The 24,092-nt window shown below is 34.5% G+C and overlaps 2 protein-coding genes across 2 annotated transcripts in view; both read left to right on the top strand.

The window, feature by feature from the left end:
- The first annotated feature begins 745 nt into the window (after nucleotides 1–745).
- cv (twisted gastrulation BMP signaling modulator crossveinless) lies at nucleotides 746–12,375 on the top strand. The gene is made up of 5 exons (XM_028321086.1): nucleotides 746–1,206; nucleotides 1,344–1,550; nucleotides 5,539–5,674; nucleotides 6,364–6,432; nucleotides 11,173–12,375. The coding sequence occupies exons 1-5, from the start codon at nucleotides 1,005–1,007 to the stop codon at nucleotides 11,279–11,281; spliced, it is 723 nt and encodes a 240-aa protein (XP_028176887.1). The 5' UTR covers nucleotides 746–1,004; the 3' UTR covers nucleotides 11,282–12,375.
- Nucleotides 12,376–16,276: 3,901 nt separating this feature from the next.
- LOC114364755 (transcription factor HNF-4 homolog) overlaps nucleotides 16,277–24,092 on the top strand; it is a 56,901-nt gene continuing 49,085 nt past the window's right edge. Inside the window, exon 1 of the mRNA XM_028321058.1 lies at nucleotides 16,277–16,743. Coding sequence (XP_028176859.1) covers nucleotides 16,647–16,743 — 97 coding nt within the window. The 5' untranslated portion in view covers nucleotides 16,277–16,646. The remainder of the gene's footprint in view (nucleotides 16,744–24,092) is intronic.

Raw genomic sequence — 24,092 nt, 5'->3', positions numbered from 1 at the left:
GTGCCACTTTTTAAACGTCATTAGTGTCATTTTAGCGAATTTTAGTGATTGCCGCAACGTAAAAGTAATCGTATCATCGTACTGCATTCGCAAAGTCATCGAAAGATATCGTGTGACTCGATTCGAAAATTAATTAATTCCGATAAAACTGATATTTTGTTAAATTTATAGCTAGTCTGACTGTGGATTAAAATAATTTTGTCGCGGTAAACGTAAAACGTTATTCTACATTATTAATTTTCTTATTAATTTGCATAAAAATGTTTATGAAAGTAATGATCGTTATTCCATTATGTTAAATAGTACTACTAGTAATTCATACTTATTTCCATACTTTTAAATATCCTAGTAAGTACCTGACCTAGTTTCATAAAACTAATTATAAAGACGACTATTACTATTAACTCAAGCTTTTTATTTTTAATAAATGTAGAAATGCGTAGTTTTTCAAATACTTTTTCTTACGACAAAATCCAGTGCCGTCGTATACATAGACGTATACTGCGATCACAGACCTAACTTCTTGATTTATTTGTTACTTGTGCTGTTAATTACAATTCTCAATCCGTAAATAATTTCTTCTTTCTACCGTGTTCGTACTACTGTCCTCGTAAAATCATCGTAACCGATTGTTGTAATCGGATTACATGAACATCACTCGACCATGTATGTCCATTTGGACATATCGGAATGGCACGCTTTGACGAGCAACTTGCTGTATCTACTCTAATCCATATCTGTGCGAAGTACGAAGTGTTTTGTGGTGTTTTGTTGAAAACATAAAAAAGTGAAAAGTTTGCGAGTCCAAATCTTGAGTTAACTTTATTTAAAGTGTGCGGAATTTATTAATATTTCATTTTATATTTACCTTATAATCATAATTAATAGCAAATCCTACATTTTGTTCATCTCCAAACTTTGCTTACAACTTGTGTTGTTTATTTTTCCAAGTGGTGAATTCCTCTAACTCCTGTTTACAAGAACGTAAAGTGTTTATATTAGCAATGGCAGGTAGAATGTACTTTATCGTGGCGCTAATATGCGTTGTGCCCATCGTTTATGCTTGTAATGAAGCTATTTGTGCCAGTGTGGTGTCCAAATGTATGTTGACCCAGTCCTGCAAATGTGACTTGAAGGACTGTTCCTGCTGCAAAGATTGCTTCAACTGTCTCAGCTATCTGTACAGTGAATGCTGCAGTTGTGTGGGTAAGAAAATGATACAATATAATCATATTCAGTCAAACCGCATTTATATTGTGAATTAATACAAATGTATAACATGTTTGTATGTAAATGTTCCTAAATCCATGAATGAAACTTAAATTTTATGTATCTTCCAACAGACATGTGCCCTAAACCAAATGACACACACACTGAACTCTCAAAAACGTCTTATGTGGAAGAGCTAGCTGACGGAGTGCCTGGCTTATTCACCGCGCTGACGAGTGACATTGACCCACAAGAGCGCTGGCTTTCCATCACATACCCTGTTGATATTGACTTGTCGGCCTATAGGCCTACACCTGAGAAGCAACTGGTGTACCACTTGCGTAAGTACTTATGACATTTTATTATAGTTGTTGCAGTTCACGAAGTCGAGTGAGCTTTACATGTGTGGTGGCTCTCTACTGTTAGTTTTTCAAAAGTTTTGATAGACATTACACAATCGTTACGTGCATGTACACGTACACACACAAATAAAGCTCACTCGCCTTCGTGTGTTGCAATAACTATAGTACCAGTACTTGTATTTTCAGTATTTTTTCATCAATAATCATGATAATACATATTTTGTTTTTGTTCAAAAGTATTGTATTATTCTCATCAAATTCTCCAAACTGTCCTCTCCCAAAGATTAAAACTAGAATTTTCAGGGTTCGAAAATATCCGATATTTATTATTAAATATCAAAATATCGGATATTTATGATATATATCTGATATATATCAACTTTGATATATATCAATTTTGTATGAAAGCTATACTATTATTTTATTGTATTATTTATGAATACTATTGCATATGTGTTACATTATCATGTTTTTAATGTTTTTAAAACCTAAAATCAGACAAATAAAGCAAAAACATAAAATCTTCTTTTAAATACGGCAAAATCAACTAAAAAAATAAAAATCTTATATCAAAAGTACAAAAACAGTATCAAATTTTAAAAATTGATATATATCGTCAAAACTGGTGATATATATCGGATATATATCCGATATATATCTTGATATATATCCCTTGATATATATCCTCGAACGCTGAGAATTTTATAGCATAATTATTATTAAAAACATGAGTAGTAAGCAATTTTAAGTCTCATCACTCATCAGAATAAAAAACTAGCTAAATCACTAAACTAGATAAAAATAGAATCAATAAATTGATCTAAGACTAATAAATAATACTATGATATCTAATTTAGTGAGTTAGTAGTATGTGTTGTTTATAAAATTGGTAGATTTTATTAGTTAAATTATGTACATGTCACTGTAAAATTGTGAATTCTGTCAGATTATAATCTGACGTATTGAAATTACAATCTAACCTAACCTAACCCACTGTTAGTTTACAATCGAACGTGTTATATTATAAACTGACAGAGTTCACAATTTCACGTTGACATACATATTTTGCAAAATTCTTATTCATCCATAATAACTGATCTTTCTTCGACCCTGAAGTCAGACTTTTTGACAACAATATTTAAATGGTTAGGTATTGACTGTTATTATAAAGCAAAGGCCTTTTTTTGCTCATTATTTTCAACACCAATGATTTCTTTTATACAGGTTACTTTTGACACATAGTTGTGGGCGAAAGATAGGGTAAGATACTAGCCCTAAAATCATGCCTTGTAAAATTCTCAGTCCATTGGTTATTTGAAAAAATACCTACTTCTTTTCAAATATTATCATTTCTTCCAAAGTAGATCTAAAAATCAAAATGAGGTTTTGAACACTCAGGTTTACTGTTAATCTCCTAGTTAGCTAATCGCAATTCTCTAATGAATGGGCCAGAACACAGAACAATGCGCCGCCCGACCGTTAAATCTGAAGTGATAATGTTCCTAGAAAATTGAGACCTCACAGAAGTGCCTTAAAAAAGAACATTATGGGCACCCCATTGGGCGTGAGTCATTAGCTTGGAATGCCTGACTACCTGCATAGACCATTTAAAAGAGCCAGCTCATTTCATGGAATCTCAAACAGTAATGTTACCAAAGTTATCAGTTTCGTTACCTTAAGAGTAGGCGCACACCGTTGATTTTTAGTTGGCCGATAGTTGTGCCCGATTTTAATTTGTATGAAGAATCGGCCAAATCGAATCGGCGTAGTGTGCGCACTCCCATACATGCCCATACTGATCAACTGCCCGACTAAACTATCGGCCGACGAAAAATCAACGGTGTGCGCCTACTCTTACTGTTACGCCTGTACTTTTGTAAGAAGAGTATAGATTAGTTAGAGCATTTACTTGTAACAAAACAATGAACCACTATGATATGTTCTAGTGAAATCTAGTGTCCCTTCAACGGACCAACCGTCGTACATTTTACCTGTATTATACAATTCGTAAGAACTTTACATTACATAGAATGTTCTAGTCTATACTCACCTTAAAATGCTGTGTAATATGGCTACAACTTCTTTCGTTCTGTGGCTACAACATTGGCGATGGCGCATGATATCAAATTACCATCTAGATATTATAAATTCATAAAATTAGAATACTTGTATGTCATGCCCAAGGGTGTGGGATTAGAGTTACAAAGCTTCCGGTGAAACGATTATTTAGAACGTGAAATAGCTCATTAACTTCGTGGCTGATAATGTAGAAATGACTTTAATTGGCCATCCTAATTAATGATGCACTTGGGTTGCAGATTTACGGCTGTTTTGTTTGAGCTATACTACCTGAATAGAGAATGTTTGGCCAACATTTGGTTTTAACTTCTAATAATACTTTGTCACTACGTTTAATTAATTATTGAGGATGATTATTAAGTAATGTAAATAAACGTAGCGTACCTACATGGTTTTACGATTTTGGCTAATTTGTCGGTCTTTCTACAGCGTTAGCATCACGAAATAACATAACATAAATACAATTAAATAATGTTATTTACTACAGCAAGCTCGTAAGATTAATTAAGAGTAAGGAAGAGAATCTTATAAATTGTAAATTAAACTAAACAACTGACTCATCGATACGCAAGTGTGCACGATATCGCAGATTTATTATTAGTTTATATTTTACTTGCAAGTCCGTTTTCTCACAAAACTTTCCATCGATAGCAAATCAAATGTTGCAAACATTAGGAACTTGTATTTTATCCAATGATTAGGCAATAATAAAACACAATTTAATGATCTAAAAGGTGTTCGGTTTCAGTGTGTTAATGAGAAAAACAAGAATTACATTCTTTTGCCTCTCATCCAAGAAATCCAAGAGACACAAGTACACAAGATAATCGCTACAATATTATCTTATTTTTGATTGTAAAGTTGTACAAATTTTTTAAAACGGTTTCGCACTACGTAGATCTGAATCCGTCTTGTAGAACTACATATTGTTCAGAACATCCTCCTCATCTTGTTTTCACGGATTCAAATCGGAATTAGTGCGAAACCGCTCTTAAGCTTTGTCAATCCCGAAGAATCGGCCAGTAAGCTGATCACTTCATAACAAGATCGCCCCATTCCATTCCCAGAGAGCGTGGAGCAAGAATCAGAGTTTAAGTGAGCCGCGAACATACTTAGGCTAGAGTTTTATAATCGAGCGCCGAGATATCATCACATAGAAGGAAGGAGTGATGCTCAGGAACGTTCCCTTTTGCATATGATATCAGTTAGTTAGTTACTATGATTATGACTCCTTCAACGCCAACGATCAAAGTGGGGTAAACGCTATTTAAACCCGTCCCGAAGAATCAGTCAGTAAGCTGATCACTTCATAACAGGATCGCCCCATTCCATTCCCAGAGAGCGTGGAGCAAGAATCAGTTGGTGAGACGCGAACACACTTAGGCTAGAGTTTTATAATCGAGCGCCGAGCTATCACATAGAAGGAAGGAGTGATACTCAGGAACGTTCGCTTTTGCATATGCTATCAGTTAGTTAGTGACTATGATTTTGATTCCTTCAACGCCAACGATCAAAGTGGGGTAAACGCTATTCAAACCCGTCCCGAAGAATCGGTCAGTAAGCTGATCACTTCAAAACAAGATAGCCCCATTCCATTCCCAGAGAGCGTGGAGCAAGAATCAGTTGGTGAGACGCGAACACACTGAGGCTAGAGTTTTATAATCGAGCGCCGAGCTATCACATAGATGGAAGGAGTGATACTCAGGAACGTTCCCTTTTACATATCAGTTAGTTAGTAACGAATTACGAACATTATGATTCCTTCAACGCCAACGAGCAAAGTGGGGTTAACGTGATTTAAACCGCTTTAGCTGGGAAGCGCTCATATCAATCCGGAAGAATATCTCCATAAGATCACTTTATAATATCTGTACCGTTACATCCACAGAGAGCGTGGAGCAGGAATCGGAGCCGGTGAGCCGCGACGTGGTAACGCTGAATTGCACCGTGGCCTACATGTCTCAGTGCATGTCGTGCGACAAGTGCCGCGCCTCCTGCCGCTCTATGGGCGCCAATAGCTTGCGGTAAGGGATACCAGTTTAAATGTCATTTTAAAGGCCTATTCAAACCTGAGCGATATTCGCTGCCGCTGTGGGTAGAGATACATACCGCGCGGGTTTCGCTTATCAAGTACCGCGGCTAGAGCGGTTTCTCTGCCGCAAACGGTAGCGAATACCGCTTAGGTCTGAACAGTATTATTACCGCATACCCACTGGGTTTTCTCTACCGCAGACGGTAGCGAATACCGCTTTAAGGTCTGAATAGGCCTTTAGGGTTCCGTAGTCCTGACAAGGAACCCTTATAGTTTCGATATGTCTGTCTGTCCGAGGTTTTGCTTGGAAACTATTGGCACTAGAGAGCAGTAATTTTGTGGAGGTATGTATATTAATCACGCCGATAAAACGGTAAAATAAAATTAAAAAAAAAATATGGTAGCTCCCCTACATGTAAAGTGGGGATGAATTTTTTTTCATCTTTTACCCCATCGTGTGGGGTATCGTTGGATAGGTCCTTAAAAATGGCTTAGGGGTTTCTAAAACTATTTTTCCATTTAGGGATCTGTTTGCAAATTATACCCTTAAGCTAATTTATAAAATTATTTGCATATTTGACCGTTTGTAAAAGATCAATTGCGATGCTTTTACAACCAAGCAGAATAGATACCACTTGTTAGTCATTACATAATTAAAGTTGTATAATTTATTGATTTCAGGTGGTTCCACGATGGCTGCTGCGAATGCGTCGGAGAAAAGTGCCTGCACTACGGAATCAATGAAAGCAGGTAAATATACCTAAGTAGTTGCATTAAACTGATACTAAGGATTAGTATGCATGATTCAGGAAAAACATATTTTATTATAATCTATGAGATGTGATATCACTATGATCATCATGTATAAGTTTTAGTTAAATTGTACTTTGGTCTACATTGTAAGAATGCTACATATTTAACGAGAAATTTGATAACATTGAACGATTCATTCAGTGATGATAAAAACTATAAATTCCTGTTAGTCATCTACTATAAAAATATAAATGTCAGTCTTAATAATATATTTTTAAACTTTCTTTTTAACATTTCAAAAGAATCCTAAATGTTTTAAAAACTTTTGAAATCTGTTTTTCCCAATGTATGGACAGCACTTCAAACCAAACCTTGTAGCATCTTATGTAGACGTCTACGCATCTGACGTCCTTAATAGATGCTATGTTATACATACATATTCCATGTATACAGTGTGAGTCACGTTAAAGTGCACATATGAAAATAGATGAAACTAGACCTATTTTTGTCGACAAAAAAGAGGTCAAAATTTTTTTGAGATTTTTTTTAAATTTTTTTTAGATTTTTTTTTCTTCCAATTACTTATTGTAAAGAAAACGTAATAACTTTTGAACTAAGCGGTATATCCTGATAAAATAAAAACAGTAATAATGCTAAATAACAGGCGATACTAAAAAAATACATCAAATACACAAAAAATGCCAACAAATAATAAAAAATGATACTTTTTGAAAAAAATCTGCTTTTAAATTCGTGTTTTTTTGGTTATTTGATAAATTTCTCCAAAAAATGCCCCCATAACCGGTGGTTTTTATTACTTTGTATTATTCTCTATCGTATTATCTTTTTAAAACCAAAAATTGTATGTGTCTATCCCTATCACAACATTTGCTATGATCGTTTAAATAAAGGCCTACAANCTCAGGAACGTTCGCTTTTGCATATGCTATCAGTTAGTTAGTGACTATGATTTTGATTCCTTCAACGCCAACGATCAAAGTGGGGTAAACGCTATTCAAACCCGTCCCGAAGAATCGGTCAGTAAGCTGATCACTTCAAAACAAGATAGCCCCATTCCATTCCCAGAGAGCGTGGAGCAAGAATCAGTTGGTGAGACGCGAACACACTTAGGCTAGAGTTTTATAATCGAACGCCGAGCTATCATAGAAAGAAGGAGTGATACTGAGGAACGTTCCCTTTTGTATATCAGTTAGTTAGTAACGAATTACAAAGATTATGATTCCTTCAACGCCAACGAGCAAAGTGGGGTTAACGTGATTTAAACCGCTTTAGCTGGGAAGCGCTCATATCAATCCGGAAGAATATCTCCATAAGATCACTTTATAATATCTGTACCGTTACATCCACAGAGAGCGTGGAGCAGGAATCGGAGCCGGTGAGCCGCGACGTGGTAACGCTGAATTGCACCGTGGCCTACATGTCTCAGTGCATGTCGTGCGACAAGTGCCGCGCCTCCTGCCGCTCCATGGGCGCCAATAGCTTGCGGTAAGGGATACCAGTTTAAATGTCATTTTTAGGGATCCGTAGTCCTGACAAGGAACCCTTATAGTTTCTATATGTCTGTCTGTCTGTCTGTCCGAGGTTTTGCTTGGAAACTATTGGCACTAGAGAGCAGTAATTTTGTGGAGGTATGTATATTAATTACGCCGATAAAACGGTAAAATAAAATTTTAAATACAAATTTTTTTAGTGTAGCTTCCCTACATGTAAAGTGACTTCACGTGAAGTAACGTGTGGGGTATCGTTGGATAGGTCCTTAAAAATGGCTCAGGGGTTTCTAAAACTATTTTTCCATTTAGGGATCTGTTTGCAAATTATACCCTTAAGCTAATTTATAAAATTATTTGCATATTTGACCGTTTGTAAAAGATCAATTGCGATGCTTTTACAACCAAGCAGAATAGATACCACTTGTTAGTCATTACATATTAAAGTTGTATAAATTATTGATTTCAGGTGGTTCCACGATGGCTGCTGCGAATGCGTCGGAGAAAAGTGCCTGCACTACGGAATCAATGAAAGCAGGTAATTGTTACGTTAAAGTGATTTTTTAAATATAAATAAATAAATCGTTTAACCTACGATCATAGCTGCATACTTTGTAACAATGTCACATATTTCACGAGAAATTTGATAACATTGAATGGTTCATTCAGTGAAGATAAAAACTATAAATTCCTGTGCCTTTCCTATAAACAGTTCAAATGAAGTTCTATATACCTAAATGGTTTGCACACTTTTGAAGTCGCCACAAACTAACGCTATAATACATCCCAAGTAGCATCCCAAAATGTGCAATCTGTGCTATAGACAGTATCTTCTTAGACTGCGAAATGTCTTACAACTTTTGAAATTGGTTTTCCTTACAGCATCTTATGTAGACGTTACATAAATGCTATATTCCATTAACAATGTATAATAGGTCCTGTCTCTACTTATCTGTAACTAGCGGTTCCCGTTTTACCACCTTAGGGGTGGAGTTTTTTAAAATCCTTTCTTAGCGGATTTTTGCGTCATAACATCTACCTGCATGCCAAATTTCAGCCCGATCCGTCCAGTGGTTTGGGCTGTGCGTTGATGGATCACTATGTCAGTCAGTCAGTCATCTTTGAGTTAAATATATTTAGATAGATACTATATTCCAGGGATGGCCAACCGGTCGATCGCGGCAAGGCAAAAAATTCTACGATTGTATACTAAACTATGCTGTTTCATTTAAGATTTCAAGAAGTATGTAAGTGGTAGATCGCCCAGGGTTTTGTTAGTAAACAGTAGATCTTATGTCTCTAATCAAGTTGGCCACCCCTGCTATATTCTATCCAAAATGTACAATCTGTGCTATCGCCAATCTCCTAAGACTAGGAAACGTCTTGTTGACCCGCAGCTGGCAAGGCCGCCCTCCGCATTAGCATAGCTGCGCGCGCGCGTATCAAATAACCGCAGGTGCTGCTAATTATTATGCCAATATCATAAGCCAGTGTCTTCCCCGCTGAGGCGTTAAGTGGAAATATACACAATAGGTTTAAAAATAATATTAACGATTTTAATCGGAAATTAAATATCGGATATTTAATTTATTGTGAAACTTAGGTTTGGTTAATTAAACATAGTACTAGGTAANACAACATTATTCTCCGCTACAGGTAGAGACAATTTTAATTTTAACTAAAATGCTTATTTTACTTCAAAATCTTTTGTTTTTATTTGAAATCTAACTTGTTTTCATCAAAATTACAAATCTAGAGCCATTTTCAGTTTCGTTGTTAACGAAGCGTTGAATGGCGCGCCCGGAGAGGCTTAGTTCAAACGATCATTGCAAACGTTGTGATAGCGATAGAGATATGCGATTTTTGGTTTTACGAAGGTAATACGATAGAAAATAATACAAAGTAATAAAAACCACCGGTTATAGGGGCATTTTTTGGAGAAATTTATAAAATAACCAAAAAAACACGAATTTAAAAGCAATTTTTTTTCAAAATGTATCATTTTTTATTATTTGTTAGCCTTTTTTGTGTATTTTATGTATTTTTTTAGTATCGCCTGTTATTTAGCATTATTACTGTTTTTATTTTATCAGGATATACCGCTTAGTTTAAAAGTTATTACGTTTTCTTTACAATAAGTATTTGGAAGAAAAAAAATTCTATAAAAAATTTAAAAAAAATCTCAAAAAAATTTTGACCTCTTTTTTGTCGATGAAAATAGGTCTAGTTTCATTTATTTTCATATGTACACTTTAACGTGACTCACACTGTATGTAGGAGAGACCGAAGTGAGTTGTAGTAACACAGGAGAGTTGTGACTGATGAATTTTTGGAACTTTTAACTACTAGCGAGCTCGTAACAGTGGGAGTTTTTAGTTCAAGTCGTGAGTTACCAAATGCGCGCTGATTAGTTAATAGGTTTAAAAAAAAATTATAATGTTACAACTTTCCTCTGTTACAACTCACTTTGGTCTCTCCTACTCTACTGTATCCTCTTAACTGTAATAGAGCATTAAGCTGTAATAGAGCATTAAGCTGTAATAGAGCATCTATTGCAGCCATAATATTCCATCCAAAATGTAATCTGTGCTATCGCCAATCTCCTAAGACTAGGAAACGTCTTGTTGACCCGCAGCTGGCAAGGCCGCCCTCCGCATTAGCATAGTTGCGCGCGCGCGTATCAAATAACCGCAGGTGCTGCTAATTATTATGCCAATATCATAAGCCAGTGTCTTCCCCGCTGAGGCGTTAAGTGGAAATATACACAATAGGTTTAAAAATAATATTAACGATTTTAATCGGAAATTAGACATCGAATATTTGTGAAACTTAGGTTTGGTTAATTAATAGTAGGTAACAAAAGAAGGTAAAAGACAAAATTATTACAATCTATGAAAATCTTCTGTGTGAAAAACAACAAGAAAAGTGACTGATGCCCGTTTTCACCATCAATCCTTAATTTTTAAGTGACCCCTATGAAACCTAAATTCCTGTTATGTGTTACCATAGGGGACACTAAAAAATTAGGGATTGATGGTGAAAATGCTCCTTCTGTGCACGCCGCACTGGTTCACGCGTGGACGCGTGTAATAGCGCTTCTACTATTAATACTTTAGATAAAATACATTATTTTATAACCTAACCTAAACCTGTATAAAAATTATACAGCTTAAACAATAGCAACTTTTTTAATTCTTTTGTTTTTAATTGATTCATATATTTTTTTCAGATGTTTATCCTGCCCCGGCGGGAAGGCGACCACAGACAACTCCATAGACGAAGATCTGACGTACGATGACTTCGACTACGGCGAGGAAGTGGATGCGCAGGCTTTATAAATGCCATGAACGGTAAAAAAATATTATGTACCCGCCACAATATTAATAATTAAGTTTACAGTTGTAAAGTACCTCGGTGAAAATCAAATTCTTCCAGATATTCATAGAGTTAACATTAAGATAAGACTGAAATGAGTATTTTTGAAATTTTCCGTCTTTAGCTAGCCAGTCAATGTGTATTAAGGCAGACAGATAAAATAACACAAAAATATTTGATGTAGAAGGTTTTATAATGTGCTGCTTGGTTTCGCACTCGTGATTAAAAACCGGGTGCTAAGTGAGGATAAAATGGTCTATTTAAACAAATATACCTATTCCATAATAGCGCACAGCGCCATCTATCCATCACAGCAATTTAATGCAAACATATCACATTTTTACGTACAAAATATTTTATAAAATATCTACTTATTCCGAAATAATATACTTAACTTTCCACCCAATTTAATGTCTACTTAATCAATCGTTCAACGAAGTAATATTTCGTCAGATATAAGTTTATAGTGGAACTAAAATAAAGAATTCGTAGCGTTTAAGATCTAAATCACATTTATTTATTATTGATAGAAATCAGGGATGTAATGTATTAATGGATATTAGTATTTTACTCGTAGTTTTATTTTTAATATTTGACATAGTAGGGTGATTTACACCATTATTTTTTTTATATTGCACTACGATATTTAAAGCTTCTATGGTCGTAATAATTTTAATCTGAAATTATTTTTTATTTCGAAAGTTGAAAATTAAGATCTGATCTTTTACCCTGTAAAGTAAAGCTTGATGCCCATGACATGACGTGTCCAAAATAAATTTTCTTTTTTATGTATTAACTTCGAATAAATCCTACTGTCATTGAATTTAAGTTTTATTTTACAGCTACGAATAGTGCCTTAATAAATAAATATACTCGAATTTTCACAATTTACATATTTATATTATGCGATATTTGTATAGTATTAAGTTTCAATTACACGCATTTGACAGATTTTAATTTAAACTTTTTTAAGTAGACTCCATTTAAGAAGAAGTCTAAAAAATATGAAAACTGTGACTGCTCAGCTCTGATAGTCCTTAAAAATCAAAGTCTTTCACTTTGCCCAAGACCTGTTCTAATTAAATGAAAGTTAGCAGTGTTAGCACGTTCATTAAACAACTGAATTCAATTGAATGCCTAAGGCCCAGTTTTTTGATTCTTAGTTAAAATAACTAATTGTCAAATTTTGCTACTAATGGTTAAATATTAACAAAATGTAAACAAATAGTTAAAAAATGTACTAAAAGTCAAGCTAACCATTGTTCGAAAAACATTTTTTTCTGATATTTAACCACTTGTCATTTGACATCTGTCAAATTTGACCATTGGTTATTTTAACTACGAATCAAAAAACCGGGCCTAAAAGAACCTACCCATCTGATAATTAATTACAACGTTTTACGAGCTAGCTGAATGACGCCAAGCTGTTTAGTTGTAATTCCGCAATGAATTTATTTACTAGGCTGTTTTAGATTCAGCTACGTATATTATTTACAAAATGCTAAAGCCTGGTCCGTGAGCACGTAGAATTTTGTCGAGCGATAAGGATGGGTAGCTTGGGGTCATTGGACAAAATTCTACGTGCTCACGGACCAGGCTTTAGCTTTGAATCAGCTTACTCGTTAAAACGTTGAGCTATCTTAATTCATTTAACGTTCGTTAAATTAAAGGCGTTCAATCACATGCTGACATCAAATAGGCTAGCCACACAAGTACAAGGCTGCAACTACAAAAAATCTTGAGGGTTCGACTGATAAATGGGGATGAAAATAAATTATCTGCGCATGATTTCTGCCGGGGACTATACGTTTACGGCGATTCGGGCGCCATCTTTATGTCTCTTTAGTAAAAACTAATAAATATATGTATATTCGTTGTAAAGTACGTTACTAACAATCGTCGTAGAGTACCTATGTATGTGTTAACAGAAAATTGTTTACATTAAATTTCCGTCACAAAAATATAATTTAGTATTATTACATCTGCCATATCCGTCCTAGGAATGTCAGTACAAACACTTTTGTGAATTTTATTGCCGAGATAATAAATTTTATTTGCTTTAACTTATCTGTATCTGGTTATGAAACTTTGGAAAAATATCTATGATAAAGAAATATTTTTTGATAATGTTAATTCGGTCCGTCCTTTGTCCTAAGTCGAAGATTATTATCGTAAAGATATCGTTTATATTAAAGTCTAATGGGTTTCATAATCATAGTAAACATGTATAAGAACTTAGAGATAAGATTGTAATACGAATTTCATTGTATAAACGAAATCTCCGAGTGCCAAATGCGTTGCTTGTACAAATTATGCCATTTAGATATTATTCTCTTATTTTTTTATATTTCTCAATCAATGATTTACGTGATCAATATAATTTTTAATTATCTCGAACAAACTATTGCCATGTTGTAGACGCGAGTCGATGTAGTGCCTTAATTAGTATTAATGTATACTTAGCGCTTTTTTAGAAAAGATTTTCGATTTTTATATGATATTTACAAATATTGTAACGCTTTTGATGTCAAATAAATGTAATTTTTAAAAACATTTTATTTTATTTGAACATTATGATTTTTAACAATAACAAAACTTACTAAATTAAGTATAAGTACAATTCAATCTCGAATAAGTGGTTACATTCGTACAAAAAACCTTTCACTCACTCCTTTCCTTGAGTCCATTTACATAATCGGTTTTCGAGTCATGAATTATTTAAGTCCGATTTGAATGAACTTTATAATTAAATTTAATTAAACTCAACCAGTAAATTAGTACTATCAACTAACGTTAACATTCCATGTTAGCTTGTTGATGAGCAGCAGTCGTCCCTTCAACATCAAAATTAATTTTCCACTAGTAGTTAACTGGATGGTATATTCTTAACCCTCCACATTACGTTGTTGATTGAGTTTCTTGCGCTGCTTCTTCTCAGCGCTGGCCCATTTATTATCCCGAAGCAGTTGTAGCGTTAGTAATACTGGGACGTGTAAAACCACTTATTAAAAGCCTATTTTCATTTTCTACAGCAAATCCTTTTCTACACCTCTTCTTACTTAACAGATAAGTGCAAGTACACAGTGCACTTCAGCCGGACTTTAGGATGCGTCATAGTAAATTTAATCTACTTTATCCCCAATAATTTACGATAGCGTATTTCTGTCACTGGTACTATCACTATCTTGACCCAAGTACGGATTATTTCGCATTTGATATTTTTCGTTCGCTAATCGCAAAGTTTAGTCACGAGGACTGATAAACTAATCCTAACTTAGTTACTAAAGTTTTCTACGTTAAAAAGCTATTAGACACATATAAAATATTACTTATTTTATTACCTGATAATTACTAGAATAATTGTTTATGTTTCACTGTAACCGTTTACTTGCACGAAGACTAATATCATAGACAATATCATACAATTTGGGCCCCTCTAACTATATACTTGATAAATTGATAATTTAATATTGAATTAGGGTCCGGTCAGCTTTAGACTTATGGAATATTGAACCTTAAAATACAAGTCCAAAGGGATCATATTGGCTATTATGTTGGTTGTTACTTAATCCGTGGATGCCCGCTCCCACGCGACTGATTTCCTTTAAAAACGAAGCTAAGGGACGAAAAATTTTATTAATGTTTAATTTAATTTTTCAATAGGTAGATTTGACTACAACATTTGAAGCCTATTAAGTACGAAAATAAACTCATGTGCTTGGAGTAAGCTCAATCATTGCCATTTGGGTTAATCTACTACTTATACGAGTACGTTATAAGATTATTTCGAACTGGCGACAGGTGATGTTTATGCCTTTCACTCCCACATGTACAAGTAAGAGTAGAAGGATTGCGGAAACATCATTTACGTCATCAGATAGCTATTAAAACTTTTATTACCCACTGTTTTATGTATGTATGTAACTGTACTAGTGTTAAACGATGCTTTTATTCAATCTCATAGTCATCTTTTATTATTTTGAAGCTTATAATTGGTTTTTAAATATCAACATTTTAGTTGCCTTGTTGGCGATATCATAAATTACGCGAAGGATATAAGATTTATTTTTAACTAAATTAAATTAATTAGGTATGATCGTTACAAGTAAGGAACCTAGCAACGCACGAGCACTATATTGTTGCTTTTCGATGTTATTATGATTTTTAAGACGGCAAAAACAAAACAAAGATGGAGTCATAAACTTGCCCTTGAATCTCAGTAAACATCACTTCATCGACAATTATTATCAACCAATTTGGTACAAGAACATGAAGTTTATGTTGATTCCTTAAATATGTTTAAATTGGATGCCTTATCATTTTTTAATTTAACTTAGTAAANAAGGACTAAAATGACATATGATACATATGAGTAAGGGTATTTTAAGATATTCATTTCGCATCACAAAGTTGGCAACTCCGATAATTGGACGAAAACTAGCGCACTTACCCTAACTTACGGTAAGAATGTGAGATTTTTTATTCATTATGAAATAATATTTCTAAAGCCATATTATTATTATGACTGAAACATTGTTGGAAGCACATTTGAAATAGCGCTTAGACATAACATTAAACTTCTTTTACTTGGTTTTCTACATTTTATTTGAAATTATAATTGATACCTGCGTTAAAACATTTTTAAAGCGAAATTGTCTCATTCTGTCTTAAAGATACGTGAAAAATATTTTCCTTCGTTGCATCTGATCTGTTTAACTTTCAAGGCTAAGGCAATTTAATGTTAATTAATTCAATGCATCCTATCAAGTGCATGCGAGCTAGCAACCGCACTATACACCATAACTATTTATAAGAAAATTATGAAAACAATTTTTTCCATTGTGACGTAACGTTTAGCCTACAGTCAACGAGGTTTAAATTAGGGGTGTCAGTATCTGTTAAACTGCATCCAAATAGTTCCATATTATTTATAGTGGACGAATCAGCTGATGCGCGCGCTAGTAGGAGTGCCCGGCAGAACACCGCGCGCCACGACAGTCGCGGCCGCGTAATCTCCGCGTTATCACAAAATGTACCACACGTGAACAGTTAATAACCGGCTCCACTGGGTGTACGCACCGACACCACACAAGAACAAGACGTCGCACCGGACTGACTTGCAGAATTGTAAACTCACAAAACCCAGGAACAGTGCAATGTTGTGACGTAATAACGCTTTCGGTATTCAATCGTTGCATAAAGTTTTCGGAGTGTGTGAAGCAAAAGTTGTGGTGCCAGATAAATTGTTGTCGGCGGATAAACAAAATGTCTTTATAGACGTTACGGTGTTCGATATTTAACTTTAAGGCTGTGTTGTTAAGGTGCAATATGAGGAGCGACGTTCTTGCGCCAAGCGAGCTGGAGGGGACGGACTACCTCCTCTCCTCAACTATGAGGTTAGAGGATAGCTTTCTACAAATTCTAGGTGAGTAATATTTACTTTTAATATACTTACTTATTCAGAAAACATAAATGTATATCCTCGTACACCTAGGTATTTTCAGTTAAATACCCGGCTTTAAAATTACACAAGATAAGTAAATATTAAATAACGCGATTTGCGTAAGCAAACTGAACAAGTTGAGAAGTGTTGGTATAAATTAGTGTTATTGTTCATTTATTCAAAACCTCGGTATTCAAATCCGGCTGCAAAATATTACGTTACCTAGTTAATAATTTATCTTTAATTTTTTATAACATTGTTATCGAAGATAGTTTTTGTTTAGTATCTATGAGCAGTATGTATTAAATTACCTTAGTACGTAATTGATACATTTTTCATTTATGTTAAATGTAAGTATTTTACTAAACATAAAATATGATCAATATGAAATTAGCGTAAACTTAAATACATATACAAACATAGAAAGCACTTAACTCGTTCTGCATACTTAAGTATCCATCTAAACCCGTTAATTATTTTATACATCAACTCGGTAAACTAACGAACTGATAGTGTAACCACCATAAAAACTGGTAAACGTGATGTGTGCCACACACCATAATATTGACCAACAACACTAAAAAAATAATCATCTGTTAGCGCTGTTTACTATGAGATAATCTTTTGACATTCGGTACCTCATTCGGGGATAGGTACCTCATTGCTTGAGTGATTGACACAAACCCTCTTATTAGTAGCTTTCTTCTTTTCTAAAGATTTCTTTATTCAAAGTGCCCAATTTAAAAGGACCGACTTTAGAAAAGAGACGAATGATATATCAGCAATGTTATTCCTTTAAAGCCAATATTCCAATACCTGTCCTGTCAAATCGAATTTGAGAATAAAGGGCAGTCCAGATAAGTGAAAGTGACATTTATGATTTTCAGTGAACTTTCTTGCTTTGCATTAGGGTAACACTAATCAATCATTTGTATTTTTTTCTACAACCATCGACAAAAAATTACTTAGGGCTGGAAATTCTGTAAGTCTGTCCTTGGAAATAATAATAACGAATGTTTGCGTTGTCGCCATCAAAGTTAACTTATCAGCCTTGAAGGGCAGTTATTCTGCAATTAAAAATCTTGCCCATCAAAATGTTGCCACATTGTAGCATTTTCCGGTTTTATTATAGCGGCAGTTAACTATAAAGTTTGGTCATAAGTTAGTATAAAGTACTTATCTAATTGTACAATGAGATTTATAATGAGTGTACATACCTGTATTGTATAAACCTCGTTCAAATCCATTTGACGTTGCATTTGCGACATGAAACTGATTCAGGTGAGGATGCTGCTACGTAAAGGAAGATGTGCTGTGTATTTATACATAAATTATTTTTATTGTTATCCACATAGGTACCTACATGAATTTTAATTTTTGATCACACATTTTACTCACAAGTAACGTGAAAAAGTTATTTACCTTCAACTTAGTATTTAGTTGCGGGGGACGCGTTATCGCATCTTTAATACATACCTACTTTTATTATTATGTAATCTTTATTGTGTCACCGTATCTACAACAAACAAAATGTAAGGAAGAGTAATATAAAAGAAAAATAACTCAATAAAATATTATAAATATCATTTTCTTACTACATTTTGCGTAATACATTTATTTAATTCTCTCACAACCAGATCAGTTACATATCTACTTAACTCTACATTATTAACCAAAATTACACTCAGCGGCACGGAATTTGGCCCAAGCCTAAACAACCAGATATGAGGCCAAATAGGTGTTGTATACCTAAGTTTCGTGTGACATGTTAACAGAACATTTGTTTTTGTTAATTTAAGAGGCTAGATTAATGAAAAAATGCGTCTATTTAACTTTTTTGACTCTAGAAACTCATTTCGTTGTTGGAGCGTAAAGAGTACGGGTAAGTTTAAATTCGATATCAAATGTTGTAAGGGTTTGGCGTTTTGTTTTTTGTTTTTAAATTAATCTTAGGGTTATTCTCGTTTCCATAATTTGAGAATAATGTCCATTATTTCAGCTCAAGTTGCTCAAATAGTGCTGCTTAGAAGTCAAGGGCGTATACAGCGGGAGATGGCTGAAACTTTCAATTTATGGCGTACAAACTTAAGATACACGTTAAAAAGGCATGACCATACCGCCTTTTACACAAGAAGACCAAGAAGTGGGGAATTAAGGTGTAAATCAGCGCGCGATGACCCGATTATCGTGCTTGCAATATCAAGAAATCGGGTTCTCACTACGTTTGAGATACGCCAGCGTTTACAAACAGCAAGCCCAGTGAATGTCAGTGAGCACACAATAAGAAGAAGGATGGAGGATCATAACCTGCATACTCGAAGACCAGCTCGAGGACCAGAACTTCTCCGATACCTTCGCGAAGTGCGACTTACGTTTTCTAGAGAACATGCAAATTGGACGTTAGACTAATGGAGTAAACTCTTTATGAAAACTGTCTGTTTGCGTAGTAACTCTTCTCCGCACCTTCTCTATACACTTCCACGGCCGTCTGGAGCTCTTAAGGTGACTCTGCAATCATCGATCCATAGAACTTTACTCCATTAGCCTTGCGTCCAATTTGCATGTTCTCTAGAAAACGTAAGTCGCACTTCGCGAAGGTATCGGAGAAGTTCTGGTCCTCGAGCTGGTCTTCGAGTATGCAGGTTATGATCCTCCATCCTTCTTCTTATTGTGTGCTCACTAACATTCACTGGGCTTGCTGTTTGTAAACGCTGGCGTATCACAAACGTAGTGAGAACCCGATTTCTTGATATTGCAAGCACGATTATCGGGTCATCGCGAGCTGATTTACTCCTTAATTCCCCACTTCTTGGTCTTCTTGTGTAAAAGGCGATCTTGTCATGCCTTTTTAACGTGTATCTTAAGTTTGTACGCTATAAATTCAAAGTTTCCGCCATCTCCCGCTGCATACACCCTTGACTTCTAAGCAACACTATTTGAGCAACTTGAGCTGAAGTAATGGACATTATTCTCAAATTATGGAAACAAGAATAACCCTAAGATTAATTTAGAAACAAAAAACAAAACGCCAAACCCTTACAACATTTAATATCTAATTTAAACTTACCCGTACTCTTTACGCTCCAACAACGAAATGCGTTTCTAGAGTAAAAAAAGTTAAACAGACGCATTTTTTTATTATTCTAGCCTCTTAAATTGACAAAAACAAATGTTCTGTTAACATGTCACACGAAACTTAGGTATACAACACCTATTTGGCCTCATATCTGGTTGTTTAGGCTTGGGCCAAATTCCGTGCCGCTGAGTGTAGTTTAATAGAAAACATTGAATGTGTTTTTGGATGATATTTGTAGGTACCTATATAATCAGTAACGTATTAGGTAGTATATTAATTTAATATAGCACAGTGACCGTACCTACTTGATTGCCTAATTCATGGTCCAGGTAGCCCGAAATGATTAAAACAATGTTTCGCTTCGTGAGCAAGAAGCCATTGCCTTTGGAGATAATGCACTCGAGCTTAATTTGAGATTTTATGTATAATATTTACATTAATTACGAACGAGGATTTTGAATTGCAATATTTTAATAACCGATTTTTTACAAACACAACTTACAAAAAACATAACCCTCCTTGTGACGCAGTCGGGTATTAGTAGTCAACTTTTTCAGCTTTACATTTACAGCTTGTAATCACAATCACTTTCTAGGGATTAAATAATACCTTGTTGTAAAAAAAAGCATAAAAAACAAAGGAATGCGCGTTGTAAACCTTTCACGCAAAGCTCTACCAAATATCACCAAATCACAATGAAACTGAACCCGCCCACGTCATAATAACGTACGACTTAAACCAGTTAAAAATTGTGTAACTCAATAATAATACTAATTAAAAAGATAAGATAATACGCACGTTTTTTCAACTTGCGGAACTTTTTTCTTACTTAACGTAAACTTTTTGATTCGTAGTTAAAATTACCAATAGTCAATCACCAAAAAAATAACCAAAAATCAAATATCAGAAAAAAATGTTTTTCGAACAATGGTTAGCTTGACTTTTACTACATTTTTTTAACTAGGTAGGTATTAAAGTAGCAAAATTAAACAATTTGTTATTTTAACTATGAATAAAAAAATTAGGTCTTACCTAATGATATACACTGGGCCGTAAAAAGGGTCGGTTAGGTTAGATATTTCATAAAGCTAATCAGTTACTTTTGAAGATACATATTACAAGATTTTCTAAGCGACCCTTTTTCTTTGCGGTCTAGTGTATTTAGCTCAAAAATACTGAATCTGTGTAGATGCCTACTTGTTGAACTTACCACGCACACCGGATCCACGGTGAACATGATGAGCCCGTCCGTGACCTCGCGGTTAATGCAAAACTAATGACGAAAAAAGAGGGGACCGAAATCAAGACATGTAGCTTAGGTAGTTACAGTAGTAGTACACGCTTGCGTGTTGAATTGAGACACACCCACATCGAAATTACACTTTTTACTACCTACTTAACGCGTCCGCGATTGACACTAATATTATTGAGACAAAAATTTTGTATTTTCTCCGTCAAAAGAGAGTGCCTAGTTAAGCTCGTTTTATTGGTGCTACCGATGTTTAACCAATGCTATTATAATTGTTAGGCATTTATTTGAGTGGTTTTAAATATAACCCCTATTACACACAATCTAGCAAATTGTCCAAAGATATTTATTTATTTAACCCATCCTTGTGTGACCACATTAACTCAACATTTTTGTCGGTCTTTTATCTAATAACATAAAGGCGTGTGAACTAAGCTGAAGTATTTTTCCGAAATATTTAGAAAATCTTCGTTTTATAGAAACTGGTTTTGTGGATCTGAAATATGTAATTAAAATTTGTTTCAGTTGTATGTAAAAAAATATGTTACAATGTTCAATAATAATTATGCGTGCGTTGTAACGTGTACTTGTTACCTTTAGGCCAGTAGAATTAAACACAAAAATTGATTAAATCGGAAATAATTCATACAAAAGATTTTTTTGCTTTAATGGCTTCATTGGTTGCCCATTAAGACTCTCCTAAGTTTTCGACTTCGACGAAGTTGTGCTTAANTACAAAATCAGATGTAAGCAGTTTATTTAAAAAGTAATATTTAATCATTTTTACAATTCAGAATTATTATGAAGTTTAAAAAATGAAAGTTCTGGTTTTGAAGATGCCGAGTTCAAGCAGCCGTATACTACGCAATACACTCGTGGCATGTTTTTTAAAAATACAGCGGAACGTGCATGCAATAAAATTATTATTAAAAAAAAACACAACGCGCGACACTCGCGACGGATGGACTGCGAGGTTCGCTTAGAGCCCGTGTAAAGCGTGCGTCTGTGTGCGTGAGTCTGATTTCGAGCGTTTGTATGAAGCTTCCGTACTGTTTGATTTATCTACTGTGCTATACACCCGTGCGAAGCCAGGGTGAGTAGTTTATTATACAAACGACTCGCCCTGGCAACATTTTCAGGATAAACTTACTCCTGAAAATACTGAAAATATTCCGTTTTCAGGACTAGTTCTGCTGAAAAATGGTTACTACTACCTCTACAAGAGGTGTATACGATCTTACTATTTTAAAGTAAACTATCGTATACTATACGACTGTAGTAAAGAGCATGGAGCTGGAGCACGTCCAAGACTTGTTACATCTTCCTTCTTTTCTGTTTGGATACCGATTATCTGGGCACTGCAACTATTCTTTAATGGCTTTGTTCACTGGCCCATTTATTGTCCCGAGTAGTGGTAAAATGAATACTGGGACGTGTAAAGTGCTTTTTAAAAGCCTACTTGTAATAACCTCCTTCTTTTTTGAAAACGGTTAAAAATAAATGAGTTTGACACCGAGTGAGCTACAACTTAAAGCAGCTTATCTAACTATATGTAATCGGTCACGTTTCAAACCATATCAAGGCTCAGACGACAGCATATCCAGCTAATCACTGGGGCATTTAATTTTGTTGTAATAAGTGTGAATTTACAACAAAATATAATCGGATTTAGGCCGTTGACTGAACGAATAGCTATTTTTAAGGTTTGTTATCAATCTAGCATAATATTTTAATGGTTTAAGACATTTATTTCTCTAAAAGAATTACATTCACTTACAAGAGAAATACAAAATTAACCTTAAAACTATAGATTATTTAAAGTTTATACAATTTTAATTGTTTACATTTTAATATTTTTTGCACGAAGCAGACGCGTACAATAGCAGTCACTCGAGTNAAATCTTGATAACGGTGATATTTTTACTGGGGTCAAAATTGGATGTTAGGGAGACCATGGCGAGGCCTATCGATGGTTACAGGGTTATCCATTGTTTTTGGGACACCCTGTATTACAAGATTTTCTAAGCGACCCTTTTTCTTTGCGGTCTAGTGTATTTAACTCAAAAATACTGAATATGTGTAGATGCCTACTTGTTGAACTTACCACGCACACCGGATCCTCGGTGAACATGATGAGCCCGTCCGTGACCTCGCGGTTAATGCAAAACTAATGACGAAAAAAGAGGGGACCGAAATCAAGACATGTAGCGTAGGTAGTAACACGCTTGCGTGTTGAATTGAGACACACCTACATCGAAATTACACTTTTTACTACCTACTTAACGCGTCCGCGATTGACACAGTAATATTATGGAGACAAAAATTTTGTATTTTCTCCGTCACAAGAGAGTGCTTAGTTAAGCTCGTTTTATTGGTGCTACCGATGCTATGGGCTCGTGATTGTTAAGCATTTATTTGAGTGGTTTTGAATATAACCCCTATTACACACAATCTAGGAAATTGTCCAAAGATATTTATTTATTTAACCCATCCTTGTGTAACCACAGTATCTCTACATTTTTGTCGGTCTTTTAACTAATTACATAAAGGCGTGTGAACTAAGCTGAAGTATTTTTCCGAAATATTTGGAAAATCTTCGTTTTATAGAAATTGAAAACTGGTTTTGTAGGTTTGAAATAATTAAAATTTGTTTCAGTTGTATGTAAAAAAATATGTTACAATTTTCAATAATAATTATGCGTGCGTTGTAACGTGTACTTGTTACCTTCTTACTAATGTGTTTTGGTTTAATGACACTACAGCACATAATAGAGCTTTAAAGCTGACTTCGTGGTTGAGTCCAATATTTTTACATAATATTATATCGTGATGTCCTATTATTACACTAGAACTGCAGTGTTCAAAACAACATTCTTATTCCTGATTAAGTATGTTTTAAAATTATTGTCTAAAAACTATTTCAGTTTTTTATCTTATCGGTAAGCCACTATTCGGTTGATTTATTTATCAATTGCAATATATTACACAACAATTTATTGAGATTAT

The sequence above is a fragment of the Ostrinia furnacalis genome, unplaced genomic scaffold (assembly GCF_004193835.3).
Source record: "Ostrinia furnacalis isolate ACB-3 unplaced genomic scaffold, ASM419383v2 OfSCF0436, whole genome shotgun sequence".
Taxonomy (NCBI): domain Eukaryota; kingdom Metazoa; phylum Arthropoda; class Insecta; order Lepidoptera; family Crambidae; genus Ostrinia; species Ostrinia furnacalis.
The sequence above is the reverse complement of the archived record's forward strand: the minus strand, read 5'-3'. Positions and strand labels throughout refer to the sequence as shown.

Bases quoted from the DNA above. Each gene is read 5' to 3' on its own strand.
- cv (XM_028321086.1), top strand. From the start codon at position 1,005: ATGGCAGGTAGAATGTACTTTATCGTGGCGCTAATATGCGTTGTGCCC. The intron at 1,207-1,343 runs GTAAGAAAATGA...ATCTTCCAACAG, and splicing joins TGAATGCTGCAGTTGTGTGG to ACATGTGCCCTAAACCAAAT. The intron at 5,675-6,363 runs GTAAGGGATACC...TATTGATTTCAG, and splicing joins ATGGGCGCCAATAGCTTGCG to GTGGTTCCACGATGGCTGCT.